General features: G+C 35.9%; 1 protein-coding gene and 1 pseudogene across 1 annotated transcript; one reads left to right on the top strand and one right to left on the bottom strand.

Moving 5' to 3' along the window:
* Positions 1-2,514: 2,514 nt before the first annotated feature.
* Positions 2,515-7,895, bottom strand: LOC120265264 (annotated as a pseudogene).
* A 3,235-nt stretch (positions 7,896-11,130) lies between these two features.
* On the top strand, positions 11,131-12,572 carry LOC120265263. The gene is made up of 2 exons (XM_039273143.1): positions 11,131-11,644; positions 11,737-12,572. The coding sequence occupies exons 1-2, from the start codon at positions 11,131-11,133 to the stop codon at positions 12,570-12,572; spliced, it is 1,350 nt and encodes a 449-aa protein (XP_039129077.1).
* The last annotated feature ends 4,660 nt before the right edge of the window (positions 12,573-17,232 follow it).

Below are 17,232 nucleotides of genomic sequence, written 5' to 3'. Positions count from 1 at the left end.
GCTAGATTACTAGTTCGGCTGACCTAGATTTAGTCTAAGTTATAGTTAGACTCTGCTACTTTTTAAATGCAGTTTGATTGGTAAAGTTATTTGAATAGGCCCTATAACCCTTAAGCTCCATCCACACCTCTAACAGGATCAATAGTGGACTATGGAATTAATCGATAAGCCTATTTCCTTTGCTATCAACATAGATCTCCGAAAAATTTTCATAATTCAAAAAATCACATTAGTCACACATTTTTAACTTGGATCAAAATAGTATTCATGCCATAAACTCTAATGTTATTCATTATTTATCAATAAGAAAACTATACAAGTGGAACAATCTTAATCACACTATATGTCAAAGTCTATAATTTATGAAAGTTAGCCATGTATGTAAACATGTAATTCAATAATCAACTAACTTTTAAAAGTCCATATACGTAACTTGAGGAAGTTTTCCACGATATTAATGTTCATCTATATTGTTTTCTTGTCTTCTTCTTTCTTTCTTTGCCAAAAGTCAAAAGGAAAAAAACTTAACATTTAATATTTCTAACTAGTATTAAAGATTTATAGGAGATAGTAAGCGAAAAATGAGACAAAAGGGGCTTTGTCCCCACCATAGCTTTAAAATATATCTTAATTACCTAAATTGTTTCATGGCCATTTTATTTGCCAAAATGGCTCCAAAGTCATTATATTATTGTCCAGTCAATATTCAAATGTTGATTAAATGCTAAATGTGGGTTGATTTGGCATTTAAAAACCAAAAAATAATAAAAAAATATATTCGGATTTAATCTTTTCTTCATTTTAGAATTATTAAAATGATTTTTTAACTCAATTTTTTAAACTAGTATTATTTTTTTAAAATTTTATTAATACTTTTAAAATCCATTTATTTTTAAAACATATATTATTAAATTAACTATTATTTAGATTTCGCTTTCTACACATAACCATATTTTCGTTTTATGTACACACATAGATATTTTAAAATTATATTAAATGTTATTATTTTATGCATCATAAATATATTAGTTTATTATTATTTAATATATATTTTATTTTATTTGTAATTAAAAAAAAAGACTAATTTATATTTTTAAAAATTATATTTAATTGTAAAATTAAAAGCTGACCACTTAATCATTCGAATACACTCTAATTAAACTTTTGATCTGGTCATGTAAATTTAGTGACACATGACACACGGGGTTTTATGTAAAATTAAGTGAGGCCACTGGATCTCAAGTTGTGATGCTATCATCATCTAGGCCCCCGCTATATCATTTGATCATTTAAATGCACCTCCAATTAAACTCTTGATCTATTTGTGTAAATTTGACCCTTGCGTTTTCAAGTAACTTTTTTTTTTTTAATATGTTATAAGTGAAAAGTGAAATTAAAAAAATTACACTAAAAATAGATTTAAAAAATATGAAAAATACTTTATATTTTAATAATAATAATATATTTTTAAAATTAATAAGTTAAAAAATAACATTTTTTTTATAATATGTTAAAAAAGGCCACTTTAATTATTATATTTAAAACTAGAATGATAGTGAAAAAAAAGGCATTTTCTTTGGTGTTGACTGGACATGAATACGATGGTCCTGAAACCAATTTAGATAATTAAAAAAAAAAATCTAGGGTCATACCAAAAAAAACCCTAAAAAAGGTTTTGGAGTTTTTTTTTTTCCAATCTAACTTTTTTTTAAAAAAAAATCATTAAGATTACATCATGTGAATTTTATTTGTCAATGGAGGTTTCAAAATGTCAAATGAAAGACAGTCGCACCGCTCAGGTGCTGATTGGACCTTAAAATGTAATTGTACAAACATTAAATACGACAATCCAATACAAAAATACAATAGTCTAGACATTTGGTAGTCTTTCAATACTAGGATTAACAGTGCTTGCATGGGGGAACTCCATTGATGCCTTGATAGCAAATGAGGCAGTGGCCATGAATGGAGTGCAAGATGGAGTCTGTTATAGGGCTTTTTGGCGTCACGCCCTTGGTGCGGGAGTGACAAGGCCAAGAGAAGCCGGGAGTGTGGTTAGTCCATTCCCTTAGACCAATTTCGGATGTCACTCTGAACGGTCTAATATACTAGGACATGATCGGATCATCTTGTCCGAGAGCGGAGTAGCGACCCGCTCAGCCCGAGCAGCAAAGCGCCCGTATTCTCGTGCGGGCGGAACACGCATGCGGACGAGAGCGATCTCTCGGTAGGCCGGTTATGGTACCAAGACATCCCGGGCGGATAAGCAGATGATTATCGAGTCGTTTGGCAGGAGGGAGACACTCTATAACTAATGGGGAGCATGGATTGATGTCGGGACCCGGCAAATAGGAGCGTTGTTCGTTTGCTAGTCCTTGGAGAGAAATTCGGCTCGGCATCTAGCTCTTGGAATGGGAACGTCTCGATGAGCGTTACGTCCAGTTGCCTCTGGATGAAGATTCGAGACTTTGGCTATATAATCCCCTCTCCATTCTCCATTTCATTCATCCCATTCTTCACTCTCTCATTCTCATTCTCATTCTCATTCTTAGGAGAAGAAGAGAAGATAAGGAGAAGAGAGCTCTCACTTAGGAGAAGTGAGAGGGAGAGAGGAAGGCTTGTAGTTTGGCTTCGGTTGTATTAGCTTTCTTCTATCAATAGAGAGTTTTAAGTTTTTCTCTCTTATCTTTGTGTCCATCCTTTGTGTATGTTCCTTGGGCAGATGTGAGTTCTTACACCTACGAGAGCAGGCTAACTTGTGAGTGCGCACAAGTGCCGCACGGAGGAGTCTTGAAGGTTGCCACGCCGACGAGCCCCGTGTCAGAGTCCATATTGCAATCTCAAGGTGCTATGTTGGTCCTATATTCAATACCTTGATTGGTTTAGGCTGTCCTTTTTGGTTTCAGCTTGGACTGTTCATCAGCTCCTTCTGTGATCCCTGTGGGTCGGATCCTCCATTGTTCAAGATTTTGGAGTTTATGATTAGAGGCTTGCTTTGGGCTCTGATTAAAAAAAAAAAAAACAATGAAGAATGAACCAAAAATAATAACAATAAACCAAATAAACTAAATCAAAATCAGATATATCAAACAAAACAAAATTTATAAAAAAAAAAGAAAGAAAAACCTTTCCAATCAACAAGAACTTAGATTTAATCAACCACAAAACAACCAATTTGATCCCCAAAACACATGAGCAAGAAAAATAAATACATAAATAAATTCAATACAGTTAACAAAGCTAACATAAAATCAATAATCTAGAAAACAAACCTTTAGAATGACTTATCAAATGATCCCTCCAGAAACAGTCTAGACTTTTCACAATTACTTCTCTCTGTGATTCAAATAAAGAAGAATATCAAAAATTTAAGAAACTAAGCAAATTGAGAGTTAAATTAAGCACTATTTAATAAATAGTACTTATGAATGTTGTCAACAACTAACAATAAGAGGGCATTTTTGCAGGAAATTCTTCATTATACATGAATATAATGCAACGAATGGAAGAGGTAATACCAACCATCCAAATCCAACCTCACACACATTTGCCTCAAGTTTATGAATGATGTCAACATTTTGATGGCATGCAGGAAAGTCTTTGCTCCAAAAAGCAATACCGAGGGAAGAGATAGTACTCACCCTCCGAATCCCGCTCTCATGTCCATTACATTCGGTAGTTTCAGTTTTTGCCAATGGTAAACACGTATATAACCTCTCCAGTATCCAGATTGCACTGGAAAGAGTACCTTTTTCGCCATGTGCGAATCCATCTGTACATCCTGGAGCCTAGCAGGTGGCTCACACAGGCGACCAAACCATCGAGCAACATTTGCTCCATGTCCATTTTCAGGGAGCTGTGTTATGCATGCTTTCAAATTGGCATACCTATAAAAGCATAAACGACGATTAATACAATGCATAAAAAGAAAATAAATAAAAAATGATAGAAAATCAAGGTGATAAACCCATTACATTCTTTCACATCTCTATTAATATGGATATCAACTACATTTTCCTCTGCTACAAAACAAATAGGCATCTATTCTTTTGAAACTCAATAGGTAATTGTTATATTTTCACAATAACAAGCATACATACACAGGACAAAATACCAAGTCCCAGCATCCAAATTTACTATTTTACCATCAGACATATGAACATCCATGCCAAACAAAGCATATCATTCAGGTCCTGAATAAATCCTCCATGACAACGAGACCAGATCATGTCCAAGGAATGAGGCTGGATAACCCTATTGCATGAATGGCACCAATGTGACATCTTCCAATCTTTTTAAGAGCTTTCACAATTCCTGATCTGTGACAAAACAGAAGTAAATTAATCAAAAAACTATTATTTGGATATAAAGAAATATTGAGGGGTATAAATAAACACATTAATTGCCAACGTCTAAAGCAAGATCAAGTATGATAACATGAGGGAGTAAAATACATAATACGCACAACGATCCAGCTTTCAACTGATTGTATATGCATTGAACATACAAAGATCAATTTCAAAACAGAGCTAAGTGAAAGAGATGATGAACCATAACAGGTAAGAAGAAATGAAAACATCGACAATATGCAAACTTATGTGAAAAACCTTAAATCGGGGAAAACCATATATGAAGGAGAGATTTCCACTAAGTACAATGATTGTGTTTTATTAGCTCTATTTGCCAAAGTTTTATATATAATAATAACAATCTAAACATATGTTTAATAAGCCTTAGTCTGATTATAAGTATGCGTCCTAATTTGATTGCAAGTAGGATTGTTTAAGCGGTGAAATATAAAAAATTTATCTAAACATGTCTTAATTCAATTACAAATAGCTAATATTAAAAAAAAAAAAAACAATATGAATACTCATGAAGATAACAAGGTTCAAATATAAACAAATTTGATTATATACATTGAGATTGACAACTGCAGAGTGAAAGAAAAAAACAGAAGCATGCCATGCCTGGGAAAGATCAGTTAATAGTAAAATTTCAAAAAGCATAACACCCTCCAAAAATCACAAAAAGATGAGATTCAATACATCAATTCAATGATAACCTCCCAAATTCATGATACATCACCAAAAGGGCAACAACAACAACAACAACAACAAATGAGATGAAGAGAGGAGGAGACGATCATACTTCAGTGAAAGAAGATGAACTCCTAATTTGTGTGGTAGCACCAGGTGCCAAGGTCAATGAAATTACATGCCAGTTTAATTACTTCCCACGCTGTACTGCAAGTGGACGTTAATGTGTTACATAACTGCACTGCCGGAGTCATTCATGAAACCCTCTTGATGAGGCAGACATCCCACTGCCGCATGCATTCATGGTGAGCCTTTGTTGCATTTACCACACTCTGCATGTACTAATAAATTGGAGCATCAAAGAATAAAAAAACAAAACTAAACATGGCTTAGAAGTTGCTAGGGTGATTTCTTTCATTTTGAACGGAAGTTTTTACAATTTTAAAAGTTTGAGACAATATTGTATATAAATATATAATGAAAATTTTAACAAATAAATATTAATATCATATTTCTTATAATGGAAAATAGTCTCTACAATGGAAGCTGCTGCTATATCTTAATCTTGTAAGGCCTCATGAATATTTGTATTGCACAAACATGTAAGTGCAATTAAATATATTTTTTCAATTATTATCATATTTAATAGTCTCTTTATGTTTATAGACTGGTTGAGCAGCCTAAGCAAAGTATCCTACATGCCTTAGGATTTTGTCAACCTCGAAAAGCAAAATTCCATCTTCAAAAGAAGAGGAACTCCTAATTAGTGTGGTAGCACCAGGTAGTTTTTAGTAACCTAGAATTATGCTTCTATATTCCAAAGGATGAAGTTGGAAGTATATGAAATACTCCTATTATGGGCTAGATTAAAAGATGATGTCAATCATAAGTACATATTCAGTAGATACAGGATGAAGCATATATCCTTGACAGTGTTCTATTATCGCAAAACATAAGCAACAAGTATTTCTACCCTAATTTTGCAAATATTGTCATATGATCAGTTCTTGGCCCACAAACAAAGATAGGTTATATTGAAGAGAATTCTTGATGTTTATAGTAAGGGATGTTTTCAGTTTTTGGTATGGTGATATGTACTTATGCTACATAAGAGGAACTATAAAAGCTAGGGCACAGTCACTGTAGCTAAAAGCAGAAAAATTTTTATATTTCCAAGCAACATGAAAACTTGCCTCGAAGTGTTTGCAGCACAGAAGATACCCATTTACATCCAATATATCATGTTTGCATGGTAGTGATAGAACAATCACACTACTCAAAATTATAAGATGGTGTAAAGCAATTGCAAGCTATTACCAAAAGTATAAAGGCATCATCTACCCCTACTCTTTGCAAAGGAACAGAGTCATAGGTTAATTGATGTTTGAAAAAAAAACTGAGACATAATAGAATAAAGAAAACATATGAACCCTCACAAGGATGAGTTTTTTATTCCTACCAAATAGAGAGAAAGACCCTGGAGAAGAATTGGAAGGTTTACACCATTTAATTTAATTTGGTGTGGTCAAACATGAAAGAGGTAGAGTATATTAATCACATAAAAGTATTTCAAAGGTTAAAAATCTAGAAAAGAAAGTAAGATATGCAAATTTATCAATGAATTTCTTTGAACTCAACAAAACCTTCTGCTTCTAATGCAAAGTATTATTACCATTACCGGTCCTATTTATTCGACACCTTGAACAATAAATTAAGTCGAATGCCTGGCTTGGATACAATAATCGCCGCGCTGCAAACACTGCAAGCATAGCAGGCACACCACACTCAAGAGCAAACTGAATTTGGTTTTTGTGAACATCTTTGGGAGCTATTGACATGGTAAGCACATTCCTCAATAATAAAAAAGCACCAAAACTTGCAACACCACATCCAACATCTAAGACAACCCTTGAATTCTGATCAAATGCAATATCTGGGACCATCTGAAAATGTAAGGTAAAATAAAGAATAGAGTCAAACAGAGACAGAGATAAAAAGGATGCAAGAAACAATTAGCAGGTCATGCAATACAAAACCTTAGAGATCTGATCCAGGTATTGGTCTGCTCCATGTATGAACTGTGTCCCACCTCCTGGAAACTTGAATTTATTTTTGCTTCCCACAATCCAATTTTGTCCTCCTTTGTCAGCAACCAAGCGTTGATGTGGAGTATTGTAATACCATACCTGTGATGTACTAATCTAAAAACCTTACAAATGATACGAAAAAAAAAAAATGGCAACGTACTATTGCACAGCATACTCCAATAAACATACAAAATTCAACATAAAACAAAGAAATTTGGAATCATGAGACTGATGAGAGTAATGAAAAGAGTACCTCATCTCTGCTCCTCGGCCAAGGAATGGGTACCTTGTAACCTCTCGGAGCTGGAACCAAGCAATTCAATCCATCCCCAACAAAGTGTGAACATTCATGCTCATCGGACAAAGCTCAAACTTGTTCACCTTAACCCTAACTCTTCCCGCCTCTTCCTCCCTTCTCTTTCCGATCTGTTACATTCTCCCATTCCACAACCAAGCTCGAATCAGACTCCCCAACATCAAAATCCTCTCTCATCAAACCATTTTCGTCCACGATCCCGAAACTTTCCTGCTGTAGCGGTGGTAGAGGTGGCGGAGGTGCAGCGGGAGGAGGGGTAACAATGATGGAGGGGATATCGACGGATGTATTGGTGTTGGGAGAGATGGTTATGGAGGGAAGGGAGAGGGGAGGAGAGGAACGAACGAGGTCTATTTATGAAGAAAAGAATAACTGGGAGTCGGCGTCGGAGAAGTGCTTGCTGAGATAGAAGACGGCGATGGAGGCGAGAATGATGATGGAAATCCTCGCCATGAACGGGGGATTTGAGGGCATCGACGTGCTCCGAAGGGCCATTCATGCCGCCGAGCAGCGCGCGATCGAAGAGACTTCGACTTCGACTTCGACGAGAGTGTGTGTGATTTTTTTATATACAGGGCAATAAATATATATAAAATTAAGTTAAAATAATGCTTAAATTGGGATTTGATTTATATAAACTTGTGAAGGAAGGGAAGAAGGTGAAGGTAGAGAGAGAGTATGTCAACGCAACCAAAACTGGCTAAATATTACAAAAAAATATATATATTTACTTAAATTACGAATGTTTGGGATTATTTACCAAAAAAATCATGACGTTAGTGAAAAACCAGTAAATATTTCCGCTTTTCGCTTTTTTTATTATTTTAAAATATGAAAAAGCGGGAGAGTTTCACCCTGCTTTTCATTTATTTTTAATTAGAAAAATTATGAAAACGGGAGAAACTCTCCCTGTTTTCCATTTTTTTAAAAATTTTTTTAATATAAAAACGGGAGAGTGACTCTTGTTTTTCGTTTTTTAAATTTTAAAACTCTAGTGCTGGCTAGTTAGGTTTTTAAAAAGAATGCTTTTTTTATATGATTAATTTTTTTAATTAAAAAAATAATTGTTGATATATATATATATATATATATATATATATTGACCTTTTATTTAAAAAAAACTATGAATTTCGAAAAATATTAGAAATGAAAGCGGTCAAAAGTTACATCCCAGTAATTAATTAATACAAAAATAGGATGGTTAAATATACAACGGTAAAGTAGTTAGTACAAAGTAGGACTGAGTCGAAACGCTCATGCTAGGTCGATGACTTAGCACAATGAGGGCTTTGAAACTGCTGCAGGTCGATTACTTAGCACAAAGTAGGTCGGTTAAACTGCTAGGGTCGATGGTGGTATAAAGTAGTTTGGTCGAAACTTGTATCGAGTAATTAATTAGGACATGAGTAGAGACGGTTAAACTGCAGCATGTCGTTGATTAGCACGAAATGCGTCGATCAGACGACCCGCGAGTCGATGAATTTGTTCAAAGTAAGTTGGTCGAAACTTACGCCGATCGATGAATTAGCACAAAGTAGGACGATCGAAACTGCTGCGGTCGGCCTGAAATCAGCCCGTGTCGAAACTGCGCCCACTCAAAAATTGGGACAAAGCGGGGACGGTCGAAACCTGCGCCAATCGGCCCACGCAAGTGGCAGATTGAAACCTGCACCACTCGAGTGATTGGGACAGAGCGGAGACGGTCAGAACTGCGCGGTCGGCCACAGATCTGACCCGGTCGAAACTCGCCCACTTAGTGATTGGAACAAAGCGGAGACGATCAGACCTGCACTCGGTCGGCTAAAAGTACGCGGTCGAACTTGCACCACTCGGTGATTGGGACAAAGCGAGCAGTCGAAACCTGCGCTGATCAGGCACTAAATCTGCCCGGTCGAACTTGCGCACTCGGTGTTTGGGACAAAAGCGGAGGACGATCGAGCTCAGACCCGGTCGGCCTGAAAAATCAGCCCTGGGTCGAACTGCGCCCGCTCGGTGATTGGGACAAAGCGGGACGATCGAGCACTGCACTAGTTAGCACAATCGGCCGGGTCGAAACCCTGCACCACCCGGTGATTGGGACAAAGCGGGACGGTCGAACCTGCGCGATCGGCGACGCAAATACTGGCCGGTCGAAACCTGCACCACTCGATGATTGGGACAAAGTATGATGATCGAAACTGCGCTGATTAGTACTTAGCACAAAGTAGGTTGGTCTAACCTAAACCAATCGATGAATTAGGGACGGTCGAAACCCTGCAATGTTCATAAATGAAATTTTTCAAAAATTCGAGCTCTTTATATAAACCAACATTAGTAGCCCATTTTCACTCTTGCACACTATTTACTTACTCACTCACTCACTCACCCATACTTCTTTTTCTTATCTTCAACAATGGCAGAGACTTCACTTGTATTGGTTTACTACAATGGTTCAATCATTGCTAGTGAAGATACTATTATATTTTTAGATCGGAGGATTAATCATATTTCTATGTCGAAGGCGACATCTCTTACGAAAATTTAAAGAGATCCATTGAAGAAAGCATTGAGGCTAGCGACAACCAAAGAGTTTCATATATCAAATCTGAGCTCCCAATTTCTTCGAGGATCCGGTAAGATTTGCTATCGGTCATTCAAATTGCGCGTAATGACCCGAGATGTTCGGATGATGTTCGATCGCCACAAAAGAAATCCGGATATTGGCATTATTGAATTGTATGTGGAGTTCAGCTCTGCAACTTTCAAGGGTGCTCCTTCCCAACAACGAACCACCCCAAATGACGAAGTTCAACTCAATTTGAGACGGGAGAGGATTTCATCACCATGTCAAGTTAATGAACTCGAGCGGCTCTGCATGCGAGTGGAGGGCACATGATGATCCACCATCCAATAATTATTTTTACTAATTCACAACATCTACAAGGTGGAACAAGTTCTTTTTTCATGATACTCATGAAACCGAATTTGGTCGATGATGGCCGATCCGAGTGGAGACGATGAGGACGACGATGGTGACAGCTTTGGGGAAGACACTGAAGCAAGTGTTGATGACATTCAGTTAGAAGAATGCAATCTCGAAGATGTTCAAATGACCGCCCATAATTTCATGATGGCACCAATGGAGCCTCCAGCACATATGCGAACCCTTGATTTGGAAGCAATGTCCGCACAAGAATTTCCGGAGTACCCTTTATTGTATGCCGACACATTAACTGAAGCAACGACAAATGGAGATCTTCATGTAGGCATGAGGTTTCAAGCAAAGATGATCTCGTGACCGCAATTAAGCATTCATCGCTTACTTAAATCGTCGAATACAAAGTTATTGAGTCCGATCCGACTCGATACTCCGGTAAATGTAAGTCATATGGCGATGGGTGCAATTGGAGGGTTCGCGCATCCTACAGCCAGCGGAGACAACTTTGGGAAATTACAAAGTACACTGGGCCTCACACGTGTTCATCGATGATGATCTCGCGGGATCATTCAGTCGGATTCAAACATGATTTGTCGTCAAATACAAGCACTAGTCCAACGTGACCAAGCATCAATGTATCGGTTTTAATAGCGGAGATCAAAAAAATCGATACGGATACACACCGACATATAGGAAAGTATGGACGACTAAGCAAAAAGAGGTTGAAGCGACATTTGGCAATTGGGAGGAGTCCTACAACGAATTACCAAGATGGCTATCGGCGTTACCATGAGTTTGTTCACAGGGACGATAGTTGATCTTGAGACCCGGCCCAGACATCTGATGGACCTTACAGTGCGTGATGCTCGAATCTTTCATAGAGTTTTCTGGAGCTTCCCCGCCTGCGTGGAGGCTTTCAAATATTGCAAACCGGTCGTCCAGATAGATAGCACCCATATTTATGGCAAATACAAAGGCACTTTGTTGTTGGCAATCACACAAGACGGTAATAAAAATATCCTGCCGATTGGTTTTGCCATAGTGGAAGGAGAAACGTTGGGTGGATGGACTTTCTTCTTGCGCAACTTACGTTCTAGTGTAACACCACAACAAGGAATATGCTTTATATCTGATCGCCATGAATCTATCAAATCAGCTTTTAGATCACTTGGCCGTGAGATGAGTGCTCCTCATGCGTACCATGTTTATTGCATTAGACATATCTCGGCCAATTTCATGCGTCGTTTCAGAAACAAAGAAATGCAACGGATAGTTGTCAATATTGGCAAGTTACAAGATTAACTTTTTTTTTAATCTAACTCTTACATTGTTGTTAATTATTGAAGTTATCTTAACTTTTTAAGTTCACTGTTGCAGGTTATTCGAAAACCATTCAAGATTTTAACTACTGGTATGGTTTACTACGGGACAACGATGAAGAGGCGACGAGATGGTTGGATAACATACCGCGGGAGAAGTGGGCTCAAGCGTTCGATAAAGAAGGGAGAAGATATGGTCACATGACAACCAACCTCGCAGAATGTGTTAATTCAGTGCTTAAGGGAACAAGAAACCTTTCTATAACAGCTATGGTTAAATCAACGTACTTCCGACTTGCGGAGTTATTTGTGAGGAAAGGTGTACAGGTGCAAGCTCAGATCGCATCAGGCCTTATCTTCTCAGAATCACTAATGAAGGCAATCCAAGAAAATCAACAAGCAGCGTCCAGCATTTACGTTCGTCAATTTGACCGTGAAGAGAAGTCATTCATGGTAGATGAGATGTCACCCCCGCAATGTGGGAGACAAGCTAGCACTTTTCGTATCAACCTAAGATCACATTGGTGCGACTGTGGTGCTTTTCAGACGCTGCATTTTCCATGTCGACATGTCCTTGCAGCATGCTCGCATATTCGTCTACATTGGGAGGAGTATGTTGACAACGTGTATAGGCTTCAAACAGTTTTTAATGTATATCATAAAGAGTTTGAGCCAATATCAAATAAGGGATATTGGAACCCTTATAATGGTCCACGTCTATGTCCTAATATTACGATGAGAAGACCGACGAAGGGAAGACCAAAATCTACAAGGATTCGTAACGAGATGGATATTAGGGAAGGTGTTCAGCGAAAACGTTGTGGTTTATGTCGCAACGAAGGATATAGTCGCCGAAATTGTCCCAACATCGCCGGTTCAAGTACTCGGTCGTAATATAGTCTAAATGTCTTTTTCGCCGTAATGTTTTAATGATGTAAGCCTTTCATATAATTATAACATGCAATGAGTTATCATTAAAGCCTTTTCTTAAAGCATATGAAGATAAGACAAATGCAAAGAAAAAGTAAATTTCAAAAAATACACAACATAGAACACCAAGCAAAACCAACCTAAGATAGTTTTGCGCAGACAATAAAGAAAAACAACAACTAATACAATAATCTACTCTATCGTCTACGCTGCCACCTCTCAGTAAAACATTGAGGTGGGTGAATATCTCTGTCGGGCAGTCCCCGTGGCCTAGGTCTTCGTGCTTGCTCGGCTGGCGGATCATCATCAGATGATTCATCCGAATCGCGTATTGCTGAGGCTGGAGTATTCGGGGTTCGCAGACAAAATGCAGAAGGGTTTGGGGGTGATTCCTAGTCTTGTTGCCGAAATGAAGTTGAATGACTAGATTGTCCGCGTTCCATAGGTGGATGATGAGGTTGATATTCAAATAAATTCTGCACAAAGTCCATCCCGAAATCAACCGAGTGTCTGCTGGGCTCAACTGGAGGAAATCCATGGAGATGAGATGATCGAGTAACGTTGATATCATCTGATGAGTGAAATGACTGGTACCCTTCGTGATGTGAGTGTCGAGGAATATGTGCCTCGATGCGTGTTCGACCCGAGAACTGTGCCGACGACGTCGTCGTACAGGAGGACTCGGTGGTGGCACATCTACAACCACTGTTGGAAACGCTCTAAGGGGCACTGGAAGAGTGTTCCCTCGCATGCGAAGATCCAACAGGGTCTCGATCCATCGATAAAAAAATAGTATGGTATTAGTAGTATACCCGATCGAAAATATTCCACCGACATTGCGTTATTCCCGGCAGGAACATGGAGGTTGAGGCAACGTGACGCTCTATCTCTCCAGTATCCAATCCATCTTCCGTGCATCAATGCCCAATCTGTGTCAATTCTACCACGAAGATCATGATCATGGGTCGGTCCGATGCAAAGCCCGGATCGAGAGGAACACCTTAGGGCGAAGCCAAATTGTCTTGTCACTCGATTTGTTTGGTGCCACTCAACAACTTCAAAAGCAAATCAATGATGTAAAGCGTGATCCATAAAAGGTGCATCTGCGAAAATGTCATGTGGCACTTGTGCGATTATCTCGATTCGAATCATAAGGCCGCCATATAAACTGTTCAAAATTATTTACCAAATAATCAATGATTATTAATACCTAAAATATGTGTATGAATTATCAGTTTTTTTAACAACATTACCTATTGCATCTCCAACCGATCTAGTAGGCTGCCTATATATCTTCACATTGTGCTTGTTGCTACGGCTATCATCATGCACTTCAGTAATGCGCCCACACGAAAAAAATGAGAATGAATTATAATTTCAATGTATTATAATTAAAGTGTAAAATTGAATTATCAATTTAATTTGCTCTCACCCTACGAGCCAGAGGAAAGGATACGATACCACGGGTTCGAGGGGATATACTTGAAATCCTATACCATGCCCATGATTGAAGTAATATCATAGATCCACTGATATTTTTCATATCCTTGTTGGATGCGCGGCATAAAGACACTATGCTGAGGGTTGCTAGACATGCTTGAACCCCAATCGTATCTTCACCTTACGTAAAATCCCTCGGAAGTGGTAACCACTTCGGATGAACCCTATTACGAGACATATCGGCATGAGGACATAGCCGAGTAAGCCTTAGGATATAAAGCGCGTGCATAACATTCATTACATGCGTTGACTGCATCGTATGACAACATGTCAAATGTTTCCTCAAGCCACGTTAGAGTTATACTCTGACCTTTCCTTTGCTCCGCCGGTGGGACCACTCCGAGCAACTCTGCGCATGACAGCACTTCCCTAAGCCGGGAAGTCGACCGATGACTCGTGGCCGTTAATCGGTAAGCCAAGTAATAGTACCACATCTTCCAGCGTGATTGTTGTCTCACCGCATGTAAGGTGGAATGTGTGTGTTTCGATCCGCCATCTCTCCACTAATGCGCTTTCACAAGAGCGGCATCAGTCGAAATTAAGAATTTGAGCGCATGATAGAACCCAGACTTCTCTTAAAAGGCCTATGATTTGTGGAGGAGGCTCTGCGATGAGACACATGTCTACACCTAAGAACCCGATCAGGCTGTAGAAAGTTATATATTAATCAATTTCATATTAAATGGAAAAATAAAATAGGTTGACTTGAAAAAATATAACACACGAAAAAATCATAAATCCGGACATATGCCATCGAAAAATTAAATATGATTGAAGAGTAAACTATAAACATTGGTGTGCTAATAATATACTAGTTTATCTAAATAAACATGCTTCAGCCATAATATAACAATTATTAATATAATAAAAAATTAACCTAATAATATACTAGGTTATCTAAAATAATGACTTAATACAATTATTGATAAAAAAAAGCCTAATAATATATTAGGTTATCTAAATAAACATGCTTCAAGGTTAATATAACAATTATTAATACAATAATTAATTATGACATAATAAAATTATTCATAAAACCTAATGACATAATACAATTATTAATAATAAACATAATTACCTAAAAATATAGTGGGTTATCTAATTAAATATGATTGGGGTGCTAATAAGATAATTATTAATACGATTAATAATTATGATATAATACAATTATTAATATAAAATAATGACTTAATACAATTATTAATAAAAAATAACCAAATAATATACTAGGTTATCTAAATAAACATTCTTCGAGGTTAATATAACAATAATTAATACAATAATTAATTATGGCATAGTAAAATTATTCATAAAACCTAATGACATAATACGATTATTAATAATAAAAAAATTACCCTATAAATATAGTGGGTTATCTAATTAAACATGATTGAGGTGCTAATAAGATAATTATTAATACGATTAATAATTATGATATAATACAATCATTAATATAAAATAATGATTTAATACAAGTATTAATAAAAATTAACCAAATAATATACTAGGTTATCTAAGTAAACATGCTTCGAGGTTAACAATTATTAATACAATAATTAATTATGACATAATACAATTATTAATAAAAAAAATTATCCTAAAAAAATATAGTGTGTTATCTAATTAAACATGCTTGACAGCTAATAAGATAATTATTAATACGATTAATAATTATGACATAAAAAGTTATTATGTGAAACTAATGTCTTAATATAATTATTAATAAATAATTAATTTCAAAGTTATCTAATAATACAAAATATTACCTTTTTCAGACAAAAATGGATGAAATGTGATCACTCTGTAATCTTAAGAATGCTTAGTAAAAATTATCAGCGAAATCCATGCTACGTGTAAGTAGAAAAACACCGCACGATTAGAACTTGAAGAGAAAATGAGAATAGAGGGGGAGACAGTATGAAGTGGGAAGTGGGAAGTGGGAAGTGGGTATTATATAAAAAAATAATAATAAAATAATTCAACGGATATATTTATATCCGTTACTAAAGGCTAATATAGTTGGTGTTCTTGTTTTTGCTTTTCAATAAAAGCATTTTGTGAAAAACTGAGGAATGAGAATCTTTAACAAATTAACACCAACCAGGACAAGGAATTTCTGAGGCTTTAAAAACAAAAGCAGGGAGTTACTCTCCCTGCTTTTCATTTTTATTAAAAATGTTTAAAAGAAATTTGAAAACAGGGAGAGTTTCTCCCGCTTTTCATGATTTTTCTAATTAAAAATGAAAAGCGGGAGAAACTCTCCCGTTTTCTATATTTTAAAATAAAAATAAAAAGTCGAAAAGCAGGGGAAAGGTTTACCGCTTTTTCCACCAAACTTACGTATTTTTGGTAAATAATCCCAAACATCGTAATTTAGTAATTTTTTTTTGTAATATTTAAAAAAAAACCCACCAAAACTCATTTTTTTTTAATTAGGAGAAATATAATTTTTTTTATTTACAAAATATTTTCAATATCATTATTCAAAATAATTATTATGATTAAATATTTAAATTAAATATATATTTCATCATTATTAATTTTAATTATTTTAGCTAATTATTTAAATTAATAATTTTTATTTAATTAAATACTCTCTCCGTTCTTTTTTAGTTGTCACATTTACCTAATTCACACCGATTAAGAAAAGTTAGTTAAAATTAGTTGATTCCTACATTTTATAAAAAATTCTATTACTTTCCAAAACTACCCCTATTTAAAAACCCACTAGTGGAGTATATAATTTAATACTTACTTGATTGTAATTTATTGAAAATTGTACAAGTACATTAAATTAAAGAGTAAATTTGGAAAAAATTATTTAATGGTACACAAAATTTTTAATGTGATAAGTAAAAAGGAACAAAGAAGAATTCCAAAACGTGACAACTAAAAAGGAACGAAAGTAGTATCTCTTAAGGGTAAAAGTGTCATTTCAGTTTAATTATAATAATTAACCGTGGAGACTAAATATTTTATTTAATTAAATATCCATTAAGGGCAAAAATGTCATTTCACTCTAATTATTCTAACTAAATATTTAAATTAGTCAATTTATGTTAATTATTGTTTATTTTAATTATTATAATTAATTATTTTAATTAATGGTTTTTATTTAATTAAA

This window comes from Dioscorea cayenensis, chromosome 7, assembly GCF_009730915.1.
Source record: "Dioscorea cayenensis subsp. rotundata cultivar TDr96_F1 chromosome 7, TDr96_F1_v2_PseudoChromosome.rev07_lg8_w22 25.fasta, whole genome shotgun sequence".
In the NCBI taxonomy this organism is placed as follows: domain Eukaryota; kingdom Viridiplantae; phylum Streptophyta; class Magnoliopsida; order Dioscoreales; family Dioscoreaceae; genus Dioscorea; species Dioscorea cayenensis.
This window is presented reverse-complemented; position numbering and strand designations above follow the sequence as displayed.

What these genes read in the sequence shown, in the direction of transcription:
- LOC120265263 (XM_039273143.1), top strand. Translation starts at nt 11,131, where the DNA reads ATGGCTATCGGCGTTACCATGAGTTTGTTCACAGGGACGATAGTTGAT. An exon ending in ACGGATAGTTGTCAATATTG is followed by an intron (nt 11,645 to 11,736) that starts GCAAGTTACAAG and finishes TCACTGTTGCAG; the next exon opens with GTTATTCGAAAACCATTCAA.